Source organism: Moschus berezovskii, chromosome 17 (assembly GCF_049115385.1).
Source record: "Moschus berezovskii isolate FMDL1 chromosome 17, NW_MosBer_1.0, whole genome shotgun sequence".
Taxonomy (NCBI): domain Eukaryota; kingdom Metazoa; phylum Chordata; class Mammalia; order Artiodactyla; family Moschidae; genus Moschus; species Moschus berezovskii.
In genome coordinates, this window is record NC_142476.1 from 48,867,716 (window position 1) to 48,886,958 (window position 19,243).

Genomic DNA, 19,243 nt, shown 5'->3' on the forward strand with positions numbered 1-19,243 from the left:
TAAATATTTTAGGCTTTGTGGGCCTCATATATAAGTAAGTGTTAGTCAGTCATGTCCAACTCTTTGCGGTCCCATGGACTGTAGCCCGCCAGGCTCCTCTGGCCATGGATTTCTCCAGACAAGCATACTGGAGTGGGTAGCCATTCCCTTTTCCAGGGAAACTTCCTGACCCAGGGATTGAACCCAGGTCTCCCGCATTGCGGGCAGATTCTTTACAGTCTGAGCCACCAGAGAAGCCTCCTGTGAGCCTCATGATTTTTGTCAAAACTGCTCGGCTCCACTGTTGTAGCAGAAAAGCAGCTGTAGATGATATGCAAAGGGATGGATGTGGGTGTGTTTTGCTAAAGCTGCTGTATTTATAAAGACAAGCGGTGGTCTGGATTCAGCCTGCAGATTTGCCTACCCCCAGAAGGTGGTTGCTTCTGAGAACTGTTGACTAGAAGATCAGCACACAACTGTGTATCTACTCTAAAAGACAGACAAGTGCCAGATGCTGGTGATTCAGTGGTGAATGAGAGGTTCCTGGCCTCATGAAGTTCACAGAGTCATGGAGGAGATAGCCATTAGACAGTCATATAGTACGTTTGTGACGAATGCCTTGAGGGAGAATCACAGGATGCTCTGAAGGTTTACAACCAGGCATCTGAGGAGATGAAAGATGGCCTTTTTTTGCTCTCAGCTGCTGACTTTCATTTTGAGAAAGAGTAGGAATCAGGAGGTTTTTCTTTTCCTCCCATGTCCAGGTCTGCATATGTCCACGCATCCATACCCATACCTGGCCTTCCCTCCTCTTGGTGGAAGAACTGTGTGTGCTCCTGTCTTAGCCCAGCCCTCGTTCCCTTCATTCTGTTTTCTGAGGGACTTACTGTACAGCTACCCCTTCTCTTTCACAGCATCTGATTTTTTCCTTCTACATTATTCCTGTCAGCATGCAAACACCAGTTTCAAAAAAAGTTTGTGTTCCCTGTGATCTGCCACTGTTTGTCTGTTCCTTTTACTAGAAATAAGAAATACTCCTGAGAGCATTTTCTGTGCTTTTCCCCACTGGCTACCTTCTTTTTCTTGTCTCCTCTCCCCGTTCTTGAACTCAGTCCAGTCAGACTCATTCCCACCTCACCACTGCAGCCAGTCTGGTCAGGGTCACCAGGAGTCTCCTTGGTGGAAAATCCAGGTGTTTTCTCAGTCCTCATTTTACTAAATCTGTCTAGCATCTTACATGTCTTGCCTACTCTTTACTTCTCGAAACCTTTTGTTCTCTTGGCTTCTGATTTTTCTCTCGCTGCTCCATCATGGTCTCTGTGGTCGCAGACACAGGCCTTTTTTTTTTCCCCTATATCTGCTCTTTCCTCCAGGTGACCTCACACATTTCTGTGGCCTTAGCTTCCGTGTTTACACAGGTGATAATGAAGACAGCATCTCCTGTTGAGCATTTGCAGTGAACCTTTGAAAGACACATGTTTGATCTGCATGGGTGCACTTAGATGTGGATTTTTTCCCAGTGAATACATACCACAGATCCACATTTGGTTGAATCTGCAGATGTGGAACCTTGGAAACCGAGGGCCGACTGTAAAACTATATGCAGGTTTTTGACTGCGTGGAGGGTCAGTACCCCATTCTGTATTGTTCAAGGGTCAACAGTACTTGGACCAAATACATGTAATACATTTTACATGTATTAACTCATTGAATCCTCCTAGCAACCCTCCTCTGTGAAGTGTAGGTGTTGTTAATCCTATTTTACATACTTTCTCATCCTCGCACAGCTGCTCAGTGGAATCCAGGTCCAATCTCAGGCAGGCAGTCTGTCTGCAGACCCCTGCCCTGCCTGCCTCTCTGCTGACTTTCAGAGGTACTCTCTCCAGTTTGGACCTTCCCCCAATCTCTGGTCACAGACACACAACTGTGACCTGACATCCAGAGAGTTAATTGGCATCTCACATCTGAACTATCTAAACCAGATAGCTCTGGACCAGAATCCAAGAATGATCCTCAGTTTCCCTTTCTCTCTCACACCCCATGGTCACATCTTCATCTGCAGGGCACACTTATTCTACCTCTAAAACATATGCCAGCTCCATTTGCTTTTTATCACCTGCTGAGACCCTGGACCAGGCCACTGCCATCTCCCTTGAAACTGCAGGGACAGCGTCACGGCTCCTGGCCTTGTTCCAAGTCCACAGGCAATTCTCCATGGACATTGGTATTTTTACTACATATACTAGATTTCCTGGCTCTAGGCTACCAGTGACTGCCTGAGAATAAAATCCACAGTCCTTTCCATGGCCTATAAACCTGTCCATAACCCAGTCCCTATCTGACAGTTGTCAACTGCTTCTCCAACTCTTCTCATGCCTCCAGTCCACCCACCCAGGTTTTCTTGCTTTTCCTTAAATACACCAAGCTCCATGCCAGGGCCTTTGTGCTTGCTGTTCAAATTTGCCTTTGTGCTAAATTTGACCGGAATAAGAAACCTCCACCAAAAGTCATGCTCAAAATTCTCCAAGCCAGGCTTCAGCAGTATGTAAACCGTGAACTCCCAGATGTTCAAGCAGGTTTTAGAAAAGGCAGAGGCACCAGAGATCAAATTGCCAACATCCGCTGGATCATGGAGAAAGCAAGAGAGTTTCAGAAAAAATCTATTTTTGCTTCAGTGACTATGCCAAAGCCTTTGACTGTGTCGATCACAATAAACTGTGGAACATTCTGAAAGAGATGGGACTCCCAGACCACCTGACCTGCCTCTTGAGAAACCTGTATGCAGGTCAGGAAGCAACAGTTAGAACTGGACATGGAACAACAGACTGGTTCCAAATAGGAAAAGGTGTACGTCAAGGTTGTATATTGTCACCTTGTTTATTTAACTTATATGCAGAGTACATCATGAGGAACGCTGGGCTGGAAGAAGCACAAGCTGGAATCAAGATTGCTGGGAGAAATATCAATAACCTCAGATATGCAGATGACACTACCCTTATGGCAGAAAGTGAAGAGGAACTCAAAAGCCTCTTGATGAAAGTGAAAGAGGAGAGTGAAAAGGTTGGCTTGAAGCTCAACATTCAGAAAACAAAGATCATGGCATCTGGTCCCATCACTTCATGGGAAATAGATGGAAAAACAGTGGAAACAGTGTCAGACTTTATTTTTTTGGGCTCCAAAATCACTGCAGATGCTGATTGCAGCCATGAAATTAAAAGACGCTTGCTCCTTGGAAGGAAAGTTATGACCAACCTTGATAGTATATTAAAAAGCAGAGCCATTACTTTGCCAACTAAGGTCCGTCTAGTCAAGGCAATGGTTTTTCCCGTGGTCATGTATGGATGTGAGAGTTGGACTGTGAAGAAAGCTGATCGCCGAAGAATCGATGCTTTTGAACTGTGGTGTTGGAGAAGACTCTTGAGAGTCCCTTATACTGCAAGGAGATCCAACCAGTCCAGTCTAAAGGAGATCAGTCCTGGATGTTCATTGGAGGGACTGATGCTAAAGCTGAAACTCCAATACTTTGGCCACCTCATGCGACAAGTTGACTCACTGGAAAAGACTCTGATGCTGGGAAAGGTTGGGGGCGGGAGGAGAAGGGGATGACGGAGAATGAGATGGCTGGATGGCATCACCGACTCTGTGGACATGAGTTTGAGTGTACTCCGGGAGTTGGTGATGGACAGGGAGGCCTGGCGTGCTGTGATTCATGGGGTCGCGGAGAGTCGGACACAACTGAGTGACTGAACTGAACTGAACTGAACTGAACTGAACCAAGGATCTCAAGAATGCTTGCTTAGATCTCTGATTAAATGTTATCTCGGCAGAGAGACCTTCCCTGAGCACCTTATCTTAGCTTTCCTCCACCCATCTCTTCTCTCTATTGGCCTCTGATAACTCCCTTTCTTCATAGCACTTCTCTCTCCTGAAATCATAGCATGTACTGTGTCTGTTTACTGTTTATTATATCTCCGTCACCAGTGGAACTTTTGTCTTATTGACCACTCACTATATTCCTAGCATCTGGCACATAATAGGAGTGAAGATGGTATTCATTTGTCAAATGAATAGATGGATGGATAGTTGTTTTCCTTTGAAAAAAATAGCATGCTCTGAGTCCAATTGCTTGGGTTCAGGTCCTTTTTCTACCACTTGCTAATTTTGATCTTTGGAGAGTTACTTAATCTCTTGAAGGTTTTACTTCTTTTTTAACAGGAGAATAACAATAGAAACATTTTCATAGCATTATTGGGATGATTGGAACAATCCATGTTAAACATTTAGAACAGTTCCTAGCACAAAGTAAGCTTGAAAACAAGGATAGTCGGGTGGGAGAGAACATTCTAGAAGAGGAAACAGTCAGTGCAGTGCCTTTATAAATATGGAGCATATATTCAGTTAGTTAGAACTTTTTATAAACACAAAACACATATATTGGTAAATATTTTTTAGCATGTTTTCTGTAATGATTCTAATTTTCTCCATGAAATGGACAGAACAGTAGTATCTGAATCTCTTTATCCATTTATTGCAGGAAAATGCAAGGCTTAGAATTTTTCTGGTAACAATCAAAATATCCTTGTTGGAAGCTCATATGCAGCCTGGTTTGGGGAAGAGGAGGCCAATTCAAGAATTGGTATTGACATTTGGGGGCTTCCTTGATAGCTCAGCTGGTAAAGAATCCACCTGCAAGGCAGGAGCCCTGGGTTTGATCCTTGGGTTGGAAAGATTCCCTGGAGAAGGGAAAAGCTACCCACTCAAGTATTCTGGCCTGGAGAATTCCATGAACTAAATAGTCCTTGGGGTTGCAGAGTTGGTCATGACTGAGTGACTTTCACTTTCACTTCACTTTCATTGACATTTGGACTACCAACTGCTTATAGGAATTTTTCATGGTCAGAGTGCATGCAGTTAAAGTTTTAGGTCTATAGCATTATTGAACCTCTTTTTATGTCAGCTTTACTGCCACTAAAGCACAACCACAGCTTTTAGGAAAAGTCACTCTTTTTAACTGTCAGAATCTAAGGCTTTTGTCTTCATTTGGTAGTTTGACCAGCTTGTAAACTCATTTTTTCCCCTTTTTTTAATTGAAGTATAATTGCTTTCCCATGTTGTGTTAGTTTCTGCTGTACAACAGAGACTCGGTTCTATGTATATACACATCCCCTCTCTCTTGAACCTCCCTCCGCCTCTCCCATCCCACCCATCTAGGTCATCACAGAGCACCAAGCTGAGCTCCTTGTGCTATACAGCAACTTCCCACTAGCTATCTATTTTACTCATGGTGTAATCCTATTCTTGAGGAAATCCTCAAAAATAAACCAGTCACAAAAAGTCACAAGCATATATGATTCCACTTATACGAGATACCTAGAGTAGCCAGACTCATAGAGAAAAAAGGTACAATGGTGGTTGCCCGCCCAGGACTGCAAGGGTGGGAGTTAGTATTTCATGGACAAAAAGTTTCAGTTTTACAAGATGAAGAATTCTGGAGCATGGACAGTGGTGATGGTTGTACAACATTATTAGCGTATTTCATGCATTAAAATAGTTAAAATGGCAGATTTTATGTCATGTGTATATTACTATAAGTAAAAAATTGGGGCAAAAATGAAAACAAAAAAATTCTCAAGCTAAAATATTAACATTTTTTTCCATCTGATGTTTTTTAGGTAAATCAGCAGTCTTTCTCTTTTTGCTGAAAGAGTCCTATGTCATACATAGGTTTTTTTAAAAAAAACCCAACCTCTTATTTTGAAAAAAAAAAAAAAATGTACAGTGAACCTTTGTATACCCATATGTGTATACTATTTCTGAATCATTTGAGAGTAAGTTACAGATACCATGTTAGTTTACCCCTAAATACACGTAAATATCCTGAAACCAAGGATATTCTCTTAATACCATTATCCCATCCAAATATTTACTACTGATTCAAAATCATGTAATATACAGGTAATTTTCAAATTTCCATAATTGTCTAAAAAATATAAATGTTAGAAGTGTGTATGTTTTTTTAATCCAAGATCCAGTCAAGGTTTATTTATTGCATTTGGTTCTGATGTTTCTTTTATCTTTCATTACATAGGTATTTTTGAAGAGTCTAGGTCACTTTCTAATTTGCTTATTTCTTCAAGATTTGATTTAGGTTAAACATCGTTAAGAGTGCTATAAATGTTACATTGTGTACTTCCATCTGCTTCACATCAGTAGATGTAAAATGTCAATTTGTCCTATTTTCAGTAATGCTAAAGTTTAATAAATTTATTAATGTGTTTTTCTCTAGTGCTTTCTCGTTAGTAGGCTCTTGCGATTGTGTGAACATTCTGTTTTCCATCCACCTTTCACTCATTTGTGATAGCTTGTATTCATGATCCTTGTCAGTTACTACATCTGGGGTTGCAATATAGTAGTGATTTTCTGTCATTCCCTCTTCATTTATTAACTCACTGGCTTTTTGTTTTGTTTTTTGGTAAGTAAGAGCTTTCCCTTTTTTCTCTCGATCTTTCAGTATCACTGTGGTCTCATGGAATCTTTTTACATTCAATGTGCTATAGATTCTTTTCCTGTTATTATTTATTGACCAGTGGGAGTCTTCGTCCTTTTAAAATGGTCATATTGGTCTTTGAGTACTCTGTGCTCTCTGGCACAAGATATTCTGGGGTTACCTTGTATTTTCCTTGCTCCAAATCTGATATCAATTATTTTCCTAAGGAGCCCTGGTTTCTGTTAGTGGAGAATGGTATTTAGAAACCAAGATGGGGGGCTGGATGTATGTAGACAAGAAACTTTCTAAAAACACTGCTTGTCATTTTGATAGTATGTTGCCATTTAAGAGGACTGTCACATACATTTTAAAATGGTTTGTCATTTGGTCCTTCCTGCAGTCCTGCCTTAAATTTAGGCAGGTGGAATAATAAAATCTTCATTTTAAAAAAAGGCCAAAATGAGGTGTTAAAAGGATTAACTTTCCCAGAATTATAAGACTAGTAAGAGCGGGTTCCAGGAGCAAAACCCACGTCATTATACCTGGTACTTTATCTTTTTCTTTTTTCCCCACAGTACATGGTCTCCTAAAAAGCATGTTTAGAGGTCTTTGTAAAGCTGTTTCACTGGCTCTTGGTCATTGCCAGCTCCACTAAAGAGAGAAAGCTTCCTTTGTGAGACTAAACGATAAATGACTAGAGCCTGGAGAATTTTTGTATCCTTCTTAGCATCGCCATTGGGAGTCCCTTTTGTAATGGAGTTTGCTAACTGGGCTCTCAGTGATCCTCTGTAATGCATGGAATATTTGATTTGTGACTTGGAGAGCTTTGTTTGAAAACAGTACATGGTCATACCTAAACCTTCTATCTCTTTACAGCCTGTAATCATGCCACTCCTAGAGAAGCAAGAAGTTTATTTTTTAAATGCTGTGCTTAATGTTGTGATTTGGTATTTTACTGTGTGAAGGTCTTTTTCTTAACTTGTTTTGTTGTCAAAAATCACAAACATGAACATGCCAAGGAACTGTTTTAGACATTTTTTCCCCTGTTCTCTCCCTACCATGCCATTTTAATACCTCAGATATACAAGCTATTAGTTTACATACTGTATGTATATTTGTGCTTTATACATTAAAAAGGTTTTTTAGTCCCCCAAGAACCATTTTGTTTTTCACTAATAGTAGTGATATCACACTTATTGAGAGTGCATGGAAACAAGGGAGAAAGGACGGATGAATATGATTTGTAAGATAATAGAACATTTTATTAATATAACAGTATATTTTGATATAAACTTTCTTTATTGAATAAATAAATGCAGCATGTAGATTATTTCAATCCTAATAACACTGTGTCCTTTTAACACTGAGGTTCCCTGAAAGCTAAACTTACCTACATCTGCAAAGATAGTAATATTTCATCCATAGAGAGTTTCAGAGTCTATGATCTGAATTTTTCTCCCATTCAGACAGATAATTGGAACTCTTAGCAATACTAGTGAACTTAATCTTTTCCAGTATTGTTTTCCTTTGGAATTCTTGGATGTGTCAAGATAGTATTTAAATGCATTTTACCCTTTAAGGAACACAGGCATTTTTTTTTTTTTCCTTGAAAATTCCCCCTTTGCTCTACTGTAATCCCAAATAAAGAACTCTTGAGTCTAAGGAGTAGAAAGAGAGACTGCAGTTAAATTCCCTAGAATACAAGATCTTTTAAAGCATTTACCCTGTGCAGACTATTTTGTGTGCTTTATGGCTTTGTTCAGAAGCATTTCTCTGTATGTCTGTCTTTTTATTGTTGCTTCCTGCCTCTGTCTTCTCGTTTCTTTGTTTTTTGCTGTCTCTCCCTCGCCCAGTCTTCCTTTCATTTCTCTTTTCCTTCCCTCCTATTTCCTCTCTCTCCTACATGTTATCTTCTTTGTTTTCGTTCAGGACTATGAGAGTAAGTTGCAGGCCTTGCAGAAGCAGGTGGAGACGCGATCCCTGGCTGCGGAAACAACTGAAGAGGAAGAGGAGGAGGAAGAAGGTGAAATCTAGAGACTGAAACTTTCCTCTGTAGATGTTTTGAATCTGTGTTGTCAAATTTCTGAGCCAGTTTAAAGACTATTTAAAAGATGCTCAAGGCTAAGAGTCCAGGCTGTACTCTATGAGGTGTGGGTGGAACTAATAGTGTCTCTTAGAACTCAAGGTTTCTGAGCACAGTCTCCATAGATATCTCTTGGGCAGTTTACATAAACTGTCTCATATTACCATACATATGAAATTTATATATATGTGACAAGAAAATACAGAGCTTAATTTTTGTTAAGATGCTCTGTTTTATGGATTCCCCTGGTGGTCCAGTGGTTAAAATTCCACATTTCCAATGTAGGGGGCAAGGGTTTGATCCCTGTTTAGGGAACTAAGATCCCACATGCTGAGTGGTGTGGCCAAAAAAAATAAAGGATGCTCTGTTTTATTTGCTGGTTTGTCAGGGATTTCCCCGTGAGGACTTTGGAATATAGAAGCATGCATTAAATCTCTTTCTGGCACATTGCTCATCACATTGATTTGTCATATCTACCTGTCTTAAGTTTTCTAGAATTTCTTAGTTGAAATTAAAATACAGTGTGAACATTCATCATATTTTATTTTTTCACCCAGTGTCTTCAGTAATCTCAAGGCTTCATAATTACTTTAAAGAAACTCTTAATTTATACACAATTCTTTATTTTTAAATATCTCTGTGAAATATGACCTTCTTTTTCCTCTACTAGAAAGGAAAATAGATCTGTTTCAAGTTGTACAATAGACTAAGGGTTTTTCTTTATTATAAGCCACACAGAGCTGTATCTTAAAAAAAAGAAAGAAAAACTAGAAAGTAACTTGATTTTGGGATATCATTTCTACATAGTTATGAGTCCACCATTAAATACACCTGGTTTGCTCTTTCAGTTCCGTGGACACAACATGAATTTGAGCTGGCCCAGTGGGCCTTCCGGAAGTGGAAATCTCACCAATTCACCTCATTAAGGGACTTACTCTGGGGCAATGCCGTTTACCTAAAGGAGGCCAATGCCATCAGTGTGGAACTAAAGAAGAAGGTATGGACATTGTGGGAACAGGGACCATGCCGAGGCAGAGCTGAGCCTGGTGGGCTTCATGGTCCTCATTTTAAGCCCACCTTTCCCTTGGGTGAACTCAGCAGCTTTTTGCTGTGAAACAGGTTTATACATGCCTTCATTTAACATATGTGCCTGGAATGAAGTAGGTACTAGTTGTTGTTCAGTTGCTAAGTCATGTCTGAGTCTTTGCGACTCCATAGACTCCAGCACACCAAGCTTTCCTGTCCTTCACTATCTCCCAGAGTTTGTTCAGATGCCTACTGAGTTGGTGATACTATCTAACCATCTCATCCTCTGCCGCCCTCCCCTCCTCTTGCCTTCAATTTTTCCCAGCATCAGAGTCTTTTCCAATTAAGTCTGCCCTTCACATCAGGTGGCCAAACTATTGGAGCTTCAGCTTCAGCATCAATTCTTTCAATGAATATTCAGGACTGATTTCCTTTAGGATTGACTGGTGATCTCCTTGCAGTCCAAGGGACTCAAGAGTCTTCTCCAGCACCACAATTCGAAAGCATCAGTTCTTCAGCATTCAGCCTTCTTTATGGTCCAACTCTCACATCCAAACATGACTACTGGGAAAACCATAGCTTTGACTATACGGACATTTGTTAGCAAAGTGATGTCTTTAAGTATTTGTTAAATGAAATTTTTAAAATAACATGTTTTTTAGCCTGTTTTATATATGAGGAGAATGTATTCCTGATGAAAGTTAAAGAAACATATCAGTAGAAAAATATTTATCTTGGGTTCTGAAAATCTCAGTTTTCCTTTAGTCCTCTACCATTAAGTGGGCACCTTTAAGTCCTCTATGCCTGCTCCTCTACTAGGGTCTGAGAGGCAGTTTTGTGTAATGGACAAGCACATGCATTCTGCAACCAGACAGCCAGGTTCCTACCCCAACTCTCCTAGTTATTTGATTCTAGTAACCTGGGCCTCTAGTCCCTCATCTACAGAAGGAGTTTGGCAACTGGGCCTGCCACCCAGGGTTTTTGTGACTTCGTGAGGGGTGAGAGAATGAATACACATACAGTGCTAAAGTAGTGTCTACGCATGGTAATTGTGATGCCAGAAACATCACACCACAGTATAGATTCATTGTTCTGCATGTCCCTCTGTTTGACAGTCTCCTGACTGCTAAGGAATAGGATGAGGGCAGTATTGAGAAGTAGATAAGATCTCACACTGCCTGACTTTGGGGAAAAATCATTCTCTTTTTCTAGGGCTGTGTTCCAGTTTCTTGAAATAGGAATAAGATCTCTTATTCTTTTGTAACTCCGTCTCATTTTGTGATTATATATTAACTATTTCCCTCTTCAAATGGAGTAAGTGATGGCAGGGGCTAGGTCTTTGTTGCTCACATCTGTACCTAGCATTTCATTAATGGTTGGTTAAAAAAAAAAATAGGGAGTTACCAAGAAATAAATGACATGATGAATGCAAAGCACTTTTCTGTAGTAAACACTTTTAAGAGTAACAGTTATAATCCTCTGAATTTAACAGAAAACCTTAGCACGTGTCTACCTGCCCTCATTTGGAGATGCATTCCTGGGTCCACCTTCTGTTCTCTATGGAAGTCTTTGTTCAGTCAACCAGGATATATTTATTGAGATTTTAGGTTGTGCAAAAACACTGTGCCAGGCCAGGAAAACAAAGACTGTAAATAGCTAAATGATTAATATACAAGTTGCCACGTTTCTCACTTAGAAACTGTTGACCACACGGTGCTGTTTGATGTCTTTCCCGTTGGACCTGATATGTTGCCTTGTTTCTGAACCTCACTTGGAAAAACAAAAAGCCTGTTTGTCCATGGTTTTTTCTGTCCATTTAGGTGCAGTTTCAGTTTGTTCTGCTCACGGACACGTTGTACTCCCCTCTGCCTCCTGAACTGCTTCCCACTGAGATTGAAAAAACTCAGGAAGACAGACCTTTCCCTCGTACAGTGGTAGCTGTGGAAGTTCAGGATCTGAAAAATGGAGCAACACATTATTGGTCTTTGGAGAAACTTAAGTATGAAAACGTTACATGTAAAGCCAGTTGTTTTATTTAGAAAATAATAATGAATTGCTCACGTGGGCTCTTCTCTCTGTGATGTTGCCATTGCTTCCTTTCTGTTCATCTAAGTGCTGTTGCTGGTGTTGGTAATAGCACTGTCCATTCGTTTTCTTCTAAGTGAACAAATCGTGCTCTGTGAATACCTTTGTCATTTGTAGAGGTGATTTACATATTTACCCTCCATAGTGCTCCTTTGGCAGCATGTATACTAAATTTGAAACGACAAAGGGAAGATTACATGGCGCCTTGTGCAAAGATGGCACGCATACTTGGCAGGGAGGGGGCGTGGAATTAAAATAACCCTCCATAGACCCTCTTATATTTTAACTCTTTTAATTTTATAATATCTATTTCTGTCTTGGATCTAGTAATTATTCATCTTTTCTGTCCTGGGTCTGATGATGATGAATAAACAGGAAAGTTATAGCTTCCTTTGCCTCTAGTATAATGAGGTATTTTGTGCTGTTTCAGTATATTTGAGATACCATATGCCATTGAACTACAATTATCTTGGGACTCAGTAGAGATTGGGTGGCCATTCTTGACTTTCTTGATGGCTTTCTCTAGATTCTCTAGATTTCTCTTTGGATACTGAGTGTTAGAGTTTCTGTGCTTTTTGCCTTCATTCTTTTATAATATCAGTAAATGGTGGGAGCAGTTTTTTTTTTTTTAATGATAATTTTTTTTTTTAATTTGAAGAAGCCACTAACAACATGTCCGCATGTAAACATAAGTGAAGTGAAAGTGAAGTCGCTCAGTCGTATCTGACTCTTTGCGACCCCACGGACTGTAGCCCATCAGGCTCCTCCATCCATGGAATTTTCTAGGCAAGAGTACTGGAGTGGGTTGCCATTTCCTTCTCCATGGGAGCAGTTTTTAAAACCTTGCATGGAAGATACTTCCAGTGTGAAATTTTGATGTGACCTTGTGATATTAACCCAGTGCACTTTACATTTACTGTCCAGGCAGAGGCTGGATTTGATGCGAGAGATGTATGACAGGGCAGGGGAGATGGCCTCGAGTGCCCAAGATGAAAGTGAGACCACCATGACTGGCAGTGATCCATTTTATGATCGGTTCCATTGGTTCAAACTTGTGGGAAGGTATGTGATGATTTTATTCTTTTTAGGTAATGGTTTTCATTGTGCAAAGCCTCACAGGTATTACATAAAGTTAATGGAAAAAAGTACAAAAAAGCCCCCATTTATAATCTTATTCACTCACACATAGCCACTGCACCATTTGGTATATTTCCCTTCCCTTTTATCCAGCTGGAAGGTTTAAGTCTCAGACTTTGAAACAAAGTAGTTGACAGTTTTCCCTGCCTCTCAACTCATTCACAAAATGTCTTACTCTTGACCAAGATAGATTTAAAAGAAAAAGAAAACCTGTGTCTGTATCCAGCATGGTTCAGAATCACAGTATGACATGCAGTTTATCAAAATACAACTTCTCCATGACCTGCTATGTCCTCACTTTAATTTTTAAAACAGTGCATCTCAGTTTTGTCTTTACCAAGAGTGAGTAGTTGCACACCTGAGTAGCCCACTTGCACTTCTTTTATGTATACTTCAGTCCACATTGAATGTGAGCCCATATTGAGTCAAGTTCTTAGAGATTTGGAATTTTAAAAGCAGAGAAATGTAAGTTTTCACCTTAATGATTTCAAAATTTGAATTATTTTCTGATTGAGAAAACTTTCTGACAGTTTTAAAGGAACTGGGTTCAAAGGTGAAGCTGAAGTCGTAGTATTTTATAGAAATGAAATTAGTCTTCTTCACTCTACTCTGATAGTAGAGTGTGTTTTTTTTAAAGAGATGAATTGGCCAGACACATCTTACCCAAGCAAGGTATATACCTACTTTGCCATGTATCATTCATCCGTTTTGTTTTCTGTTCCACAATGACATGGAGATTGGAATAAAGATTTAAACTTTATTGTTTCACTTGATATTGAGTGGCTCCTTTGAGACCTGGCTGCTAATCTTTTTTGTGAACGGGAGAACATAAGTGTTTTATAGCACGTTATTTACCTGGCATATTCTACTCATGTATTTCTTTTGCTTTTCTTATTCTAAGGATCAGTCCTTGTTCCCTTTCCCCTGAACCAGATGATTTATGCTTATTTTATCCTTTTGCTTTTCCACTTGCTTATTTTGTTTTGGTTCCTCAGTGGGTTCTGTCCTGTTGGCACCTGTAGCTTCCTGTTTAACCGACTGTTCCTCTCTCCTTGGCTGTGTCCATCGGCGTGTCCCCTGGTGTCTAGCTCCCCCATTTTCCACGGCTGTGTGAATGAGCGCCTTGCTGACCGCACACCCTCCCCCACTTTTTCCACGGCCGATTCCGACATCACTGAGCTGGCTGACGAGCAGCAAGAGGAGATGGAGGACTTTGATGAGGAGGCGTTCGTGGATGACACCGGCTCTGACGCAGGGACGGAGGAGGGCTCAGATCTCTTCAGTGACGGGCACGACCCGTTTTACGACCGGTCCCCATGGTTCATTTTAGTGGGAAGGTTGGTGAGGTTAAAGTGAGAAAGGCGAAAAGGGACCAGCTCTTGCTCTAAACAGGCTCCTTATGCAATTTTGGACAATTTTGCTTTAATCTAGTTCAATTCATGATGCAGGTGAGAGAACCCTCAGGCAGCATCTCGGAGCTACTTGGCCTCCTCAGTACAACATATGTGGCAGCGTGTGAAGACTTTACATGGAGGATCCCTTGCCTTACATGCCTAGTAATTTTGTTCTGAAGGAGGAGACCCCAGAGGAGATAGTAATTAAAGCCAAGAGTCACACTGTTCTGGAGTTGGAGAATATTATTGTGGTCTGATATTTCCTCTTATAGGAATGTGAGTGAGGAAGTCCAAGGGAGCAATATGAGAGGGAGAACAGAGCAAGTGCAGTGTTAGGAGGAAGGGATTCTTGGCATCAGCAGGAATCACAGGGACAAACGTAGAGTCAGAAGTAGCATTAGGTTTATTTCTTGCATAGTCTGTGAGCCCAGAAAAGAATCAGGAACATGAAATTCCCTCTTTGTCTAACTCAGATGGATACCTTTCTTTGGCAGTTTCACGGATCTTTGGCTTCTGCTAAGATTTTACCTGTAGGCATTGTATTGATGAATCTCATAAAATTATCTGTTGAAACCGTCAACAATGGATATTTGTTCAGTGCTCCATGACACTGCTTTGTGTTGAGTTTAGCTGCCAAACTGAGGCATTGTCTCTGGCCCCATCTGTCAGTGATGCAGAGCTCTCATACACATGTTCCTCATTGGGGTCTTTGTCTACATCTTTCCAATCTTCATGCTGAAGTAATTTTAATTACAAATTCAACAGTGCAGCACTCACTGGATTAAAAAAAGTATTATGTTTCGAGGTATTAAATTTAATTTCAATGGTACTTTAAAACCATGTTTTGTTGAACCCTTTAAAAATAAAGGGAAATTACTTCAGTGTTAATGGGTTAGCACCAGTTATCTAAAAATAAACCTAAAGTGCAGCAAGTCTCCTGACCCACTAGGTATGTAAGGTTCTAAAGCTTAGCTCATAGTATGGTGTTGGTTGGTTACCTGGTGAGAATAAATGTAGAAGATAATCAGCTTTATGGAAACGGAGAAAAGAAATGCTTTGTGATAGAAATGAAGACCTCAGTTATGACCATGGGTTGGAGTATTAGACAGCCTTAGGGTTTTATAATGGTAAAGGGGCATTTATTCAGATTTTCCATGAATAAATGTAAAGGGATTATACAGCCATGAATATTGTCTGGTGTATGCCGGGAACAGATGTTCAGGATTTCAGAGGAGCTGATTTATATTAAAACTGAAGAAGGCAGTTCTGTGCACGAATCAGGGTGCCATAATGTGTTCCTGGTTTTACAGCCATTCCTACCCTCTTTTCTAAGAGGGTCTAAAGTTGGAGCCAAGTTTTCATCGGTAAACTGCTCAGTCCTGGGGCCAGTTGTGCAGCTTCTCACCTTCTCACGCTGCTCACTTTTGTTCTGCATCATCACACGTGAGGAATAGGTGGCTTCACACTGTGTGGCATGTTGGAAAGAACACTGACCTGACAGGTCTGACAACTTAAACTAAGGCCTGTTGGATTCTCAAGTGTAAAATAGAGAGTTCGGTAAGAAAAAAAAGAAAGACCCTTACAGATCTTTTTATTCTTTCCTATTATTTCATGCATACTAGAAGAGTGAATATTCTGGTTAAGAGTTCTACTCGGAAGCATTTGTATTTTAAACCAGTTGTATGGAAAACTTAAGTCAGAATCCCACTTAATGGGGAAATTCTCTGCCTTAAGATGTATGTATTTTCTCTCCTTTTAATCATATCAGATTGAAGTGTAGGTATAAGGCAGTCACCTCTACTTCAATTTTCAAATAAATTACTTGTGAAACTATGGCTTAGGAATTGACATTTCCATTTCTTTGGGTTCCCTGGTTCTGAAACTCACTTGACTTTGCAAGGAAAGCAGTAGGGAGGAGGTGAAATTGTAGTGGTCAGCAGAGTGAAGGCTGGCTCTTTATTTTCGCCCTTGATGGCATTTCTTACCTACAGACAGTTCATAGCAACACAGTGTCACCCAGTTATGTACCGGTCATTCTGTGTGTAAGAGGAGTAACTTCTTTGCTGTTTTTGTGATTCATGGGATTAGATTTCCCCTATTGACATATAATTGCAGATACAATTCACATAAAATTTTCTAGTTTTTTAAAAAATTCCATTTGTAGGTTTTGATTCATGGTCTTGGCTGCCTCTGGTGAATTTTTATATGAAAATTAAAAGAGCTTGTCCCTTTAGCTGTTCTCTTATGGCATGCTGGGATGTTGTGAATCATCCATCATCACTTGGGATGAAATGTGAAGTATTTAAGCTAGTCTTCCGGTTAAAGGTCTCCTGTGTTATTCTGTGACCTAAGTACCTGAACTGACATTCTTTCTGTAACTAGGATCATAATTGCGCTGGTCTTCATTATCTTTGTGTTGACACAATTTGTTTCCCTTTTTATGTAACCTCACAGAACTTTATGCTAATATATCCTTTACATCTTCCCCTCTCTCATCCCTCTTCTCTTTCAGTCTGCTAGATCAGGGTACAAGGATTCTCAAGAATGAATAATAACTAACATAATTCCAGTTTTAAAAGCTTCATAAGAGAGCTTTTATAAAGTCCAAAGCATTGATTTTTGGTTGGAGAGCCTGTGTTCTCATAGGACAAAGAACTGTCTAGAGACTGTGGGGTTGTGTAGACCCAGGGCCAATGCCTGTACCACTGCCTTCGAATTCTAGAGTTCTCTCTCTGAAAAGGGAAATCCACAAGGATACTTTCTATTCTTACATTTTTGAAGTAACCATTGCCATAGACAGAAAGGGGATTCTCATCTTTACTGTGTGCTCAGATAGTACTTATTTCTTGGGACTTCCCTGGTGGTCTAGCAGTTAAGACTGAGCTTCTACTGCAGGGAGCCCAGGTTTGTTCCCTAGTAGGGGACTTAGGATCCCTCATGCCACGTGGCACAACCAAAAAGTTAAAAAAATAATTTTAAAAAAAGAGTTCTTGTTTTTGAATAGCTTCTTTTAAATATGAAAACAGCTGTGTAAATTAAATATGGTTAAGAATCTAAACATGTCCTATATAGTTAATATCTATTATGAGTATGACTGAAAAATCAACCCAATATAAAGTTGAATGGTTTTGCTTCTTACCTCTGGTTTAACCTGTTTTTCTGGAAAAATCTTCCACTTCTACTTAAAGATATCAAATCATTTTCCCATTCACTTATGTCCATAGATATTCAATCATTCACCAGCTGTTTTTTGAGTGCATTTATTCAATAAATCTAGCCAGGCCCTCTGCAGACAGTGGCAACTAAAACCAGACATGGTTCCTGCCCTCACGGGTTTTCCGTGTGATGGGTGAGATGGACAGATGATTGCATAAGTAAATGGAAATCATAGCAGTGACGGGGTTGTGTGTTACTGAGATCATAAAACATTGGGGAGATCTGTCCTAAAGAGAGTGTTATTTGAAATAAGACCTGAAGATGTGAAATCAAAGGTTGGAAATGGGTAGTAGAGCTCAGAGAGGACAGCAGACAGGGGTGGAGCATGCGCCATGGCTCTTTAATGGTCAAGGCATTGGAAAGGGGGCAGTGGCTGGAATGCTGGCAGAAGATGAAGGTGGTCTGTATGTGTGCTGACTTTGGAAGTGAAATGATTTATTTAGTAACTGAAGCCAAATTCTTAGTCTTTAAACTCTGTCATAGTAGTTGATGTTTGAGAGTCTTGTTTGTAATCCTTTTCAGACTTTTCATTTAAAGATTTTTGCAACCACACAGCTTTTAGCCCTCTTTTTTAGCATTGCCCTCCCCCACCTTTGGAGCAGACTGAAAGGGAAGCAGATGTCATTTGATCTGATTCCGTGTTCACTTGCAATTGTGGTTTGTTGTGTTGTTTTTTTTTTTTTTTTGGTTATAATTTCAATTTCATTTATGCTCTTTTACTTTTATTAACATTTGTTTTCCTGTGGTGTATTTTGTCTGTTTTCAGAATTGTTTTCATTTCTTTGAGTTGAAATCCCAAGAATCTGCTCCATCTTCCTTTGCTTTGTTTTAAAGTAGATTCAGAGCAGGAAAAGGTGCAGACATGTATACAAGCATACCTCGGAGATATTGCTGGTTGGTTTCCAGACTACCACAATGAGAACAAATATTGCAGTAGCCAGTTGCATGCCTTTTTTGATTTCCCAGTGCATGTAAAAGTTATGTTTACATTACATTTGGTCTATTAAGTGTGCAAAGCAGTGTGTCTGAAAAAACAACATACATATTTTAATTTGGGCTTCCCCGGTGGCTTAGCAGTGTAGAACCCACCTGCCAGTGCAGGAGATGCAGGTTCAATCCCTGATCCAAGATTCCCTGGAAAAGAAAATGGTAACTCACTCCAGTGTTCTTGCCTGGGAGATCCCATGGACAGAGAAACCTGGCGGGCTATAGTCCATGGGGTTGCAAAAGAGTCGAACACAACTTACTGACTAAACGATGATGACCTTAATTTTAAAATACTTTATTGCTAAAAAAAAAAATGCTAGCCGTCATCTGAACCTTCAGTGAAATAGATTCTCTGCTGGTGGAGGCTGCTGTTTGATAGCATTTTACCCACTGTGTTGTTGTTACTGTGGAACTTTCCAAATTGGAAGCAGTCCATTCAAACCCTACCCCTGCTTTATCAAGTTTATTTTGTATTATTTTAAATCCTTTGTTACCATTTCAAAAATCTTCCCAGCGGCTTCACCGGAAGTAGTTTCCATCTCAGGAAGCCACTTTCTTTGCTCCTCCATAAGAAGCAACCCTTCACCCCATAAAGTTTTATAAGACAGTAGTTGAGTCACATCATTAGACTGCACTTCTAATCCCTGTTCTCTTGCTGTTTCTACCACATCTGCACTTAACTTCCTCCATTGAAGTCATCCTTTGGGGCTGAAATCAACTTCATCCAAACTCGTGTTAATATTGATACTTTGACTTCTTCCCATGAATCACAGATGTTCCTAATGGCATCTACAATGACATATCCTTTTCAGATTCATCAAAGAAACCACTGTCTATGGCAGCTGTAGC

General features: G+C 40.0%; 1 protein-coding gene and 1 non-coding gene across 7 annotated transcripts in view; both read left to right on the forward strand.

Moving 5' to 3' along the window:
• Positions 1-19,243, forward strand: part of KIF1B (kinesin family member 1B) — a 154,637-nt gene that overhangs the window by 93,063 nt on the left and 42,331 nt on the right. For 4 of the 6 annotated variants that reach the window (XM_088845438.1, XM_055419531.2, XM_055419532.2 and 1 more), the window contains 5 exons: positions 8,396-8,489; positions 9,398-9,546; positions 11,396-11,574; positions 12,585-12,722; positions 13,886-14,134. In XM_088845438.1, coding sequence (XP_088701564.1) covers positions 8,396-8,489; positions 9,398-9,546; positions 11,396-11,574; positions 12,585-12,722; positions 13,886-14,134 — 809 coding nt within the window. The remainder of the gene's footprint in view (positions 1-8,395; positions 8,490-9,397; positions 9,547-11,395; positions 11,575-12,584; positions 12,723-13,885; positions 14,135-19,243) is intronic. The other 2 variants (XM_055419535.2, XM_055419536.2) reach the window with 1 other exon arrangement.
• On the forward strand, positions 11,805-11,912 carry LOC148775152 (U6 spliceosomal RNA). The gene has a single exon (XR_016039655.1). It is a non-coding gene; the product is annotated as a U6 spliceosomal RNA (small nuclear RNA).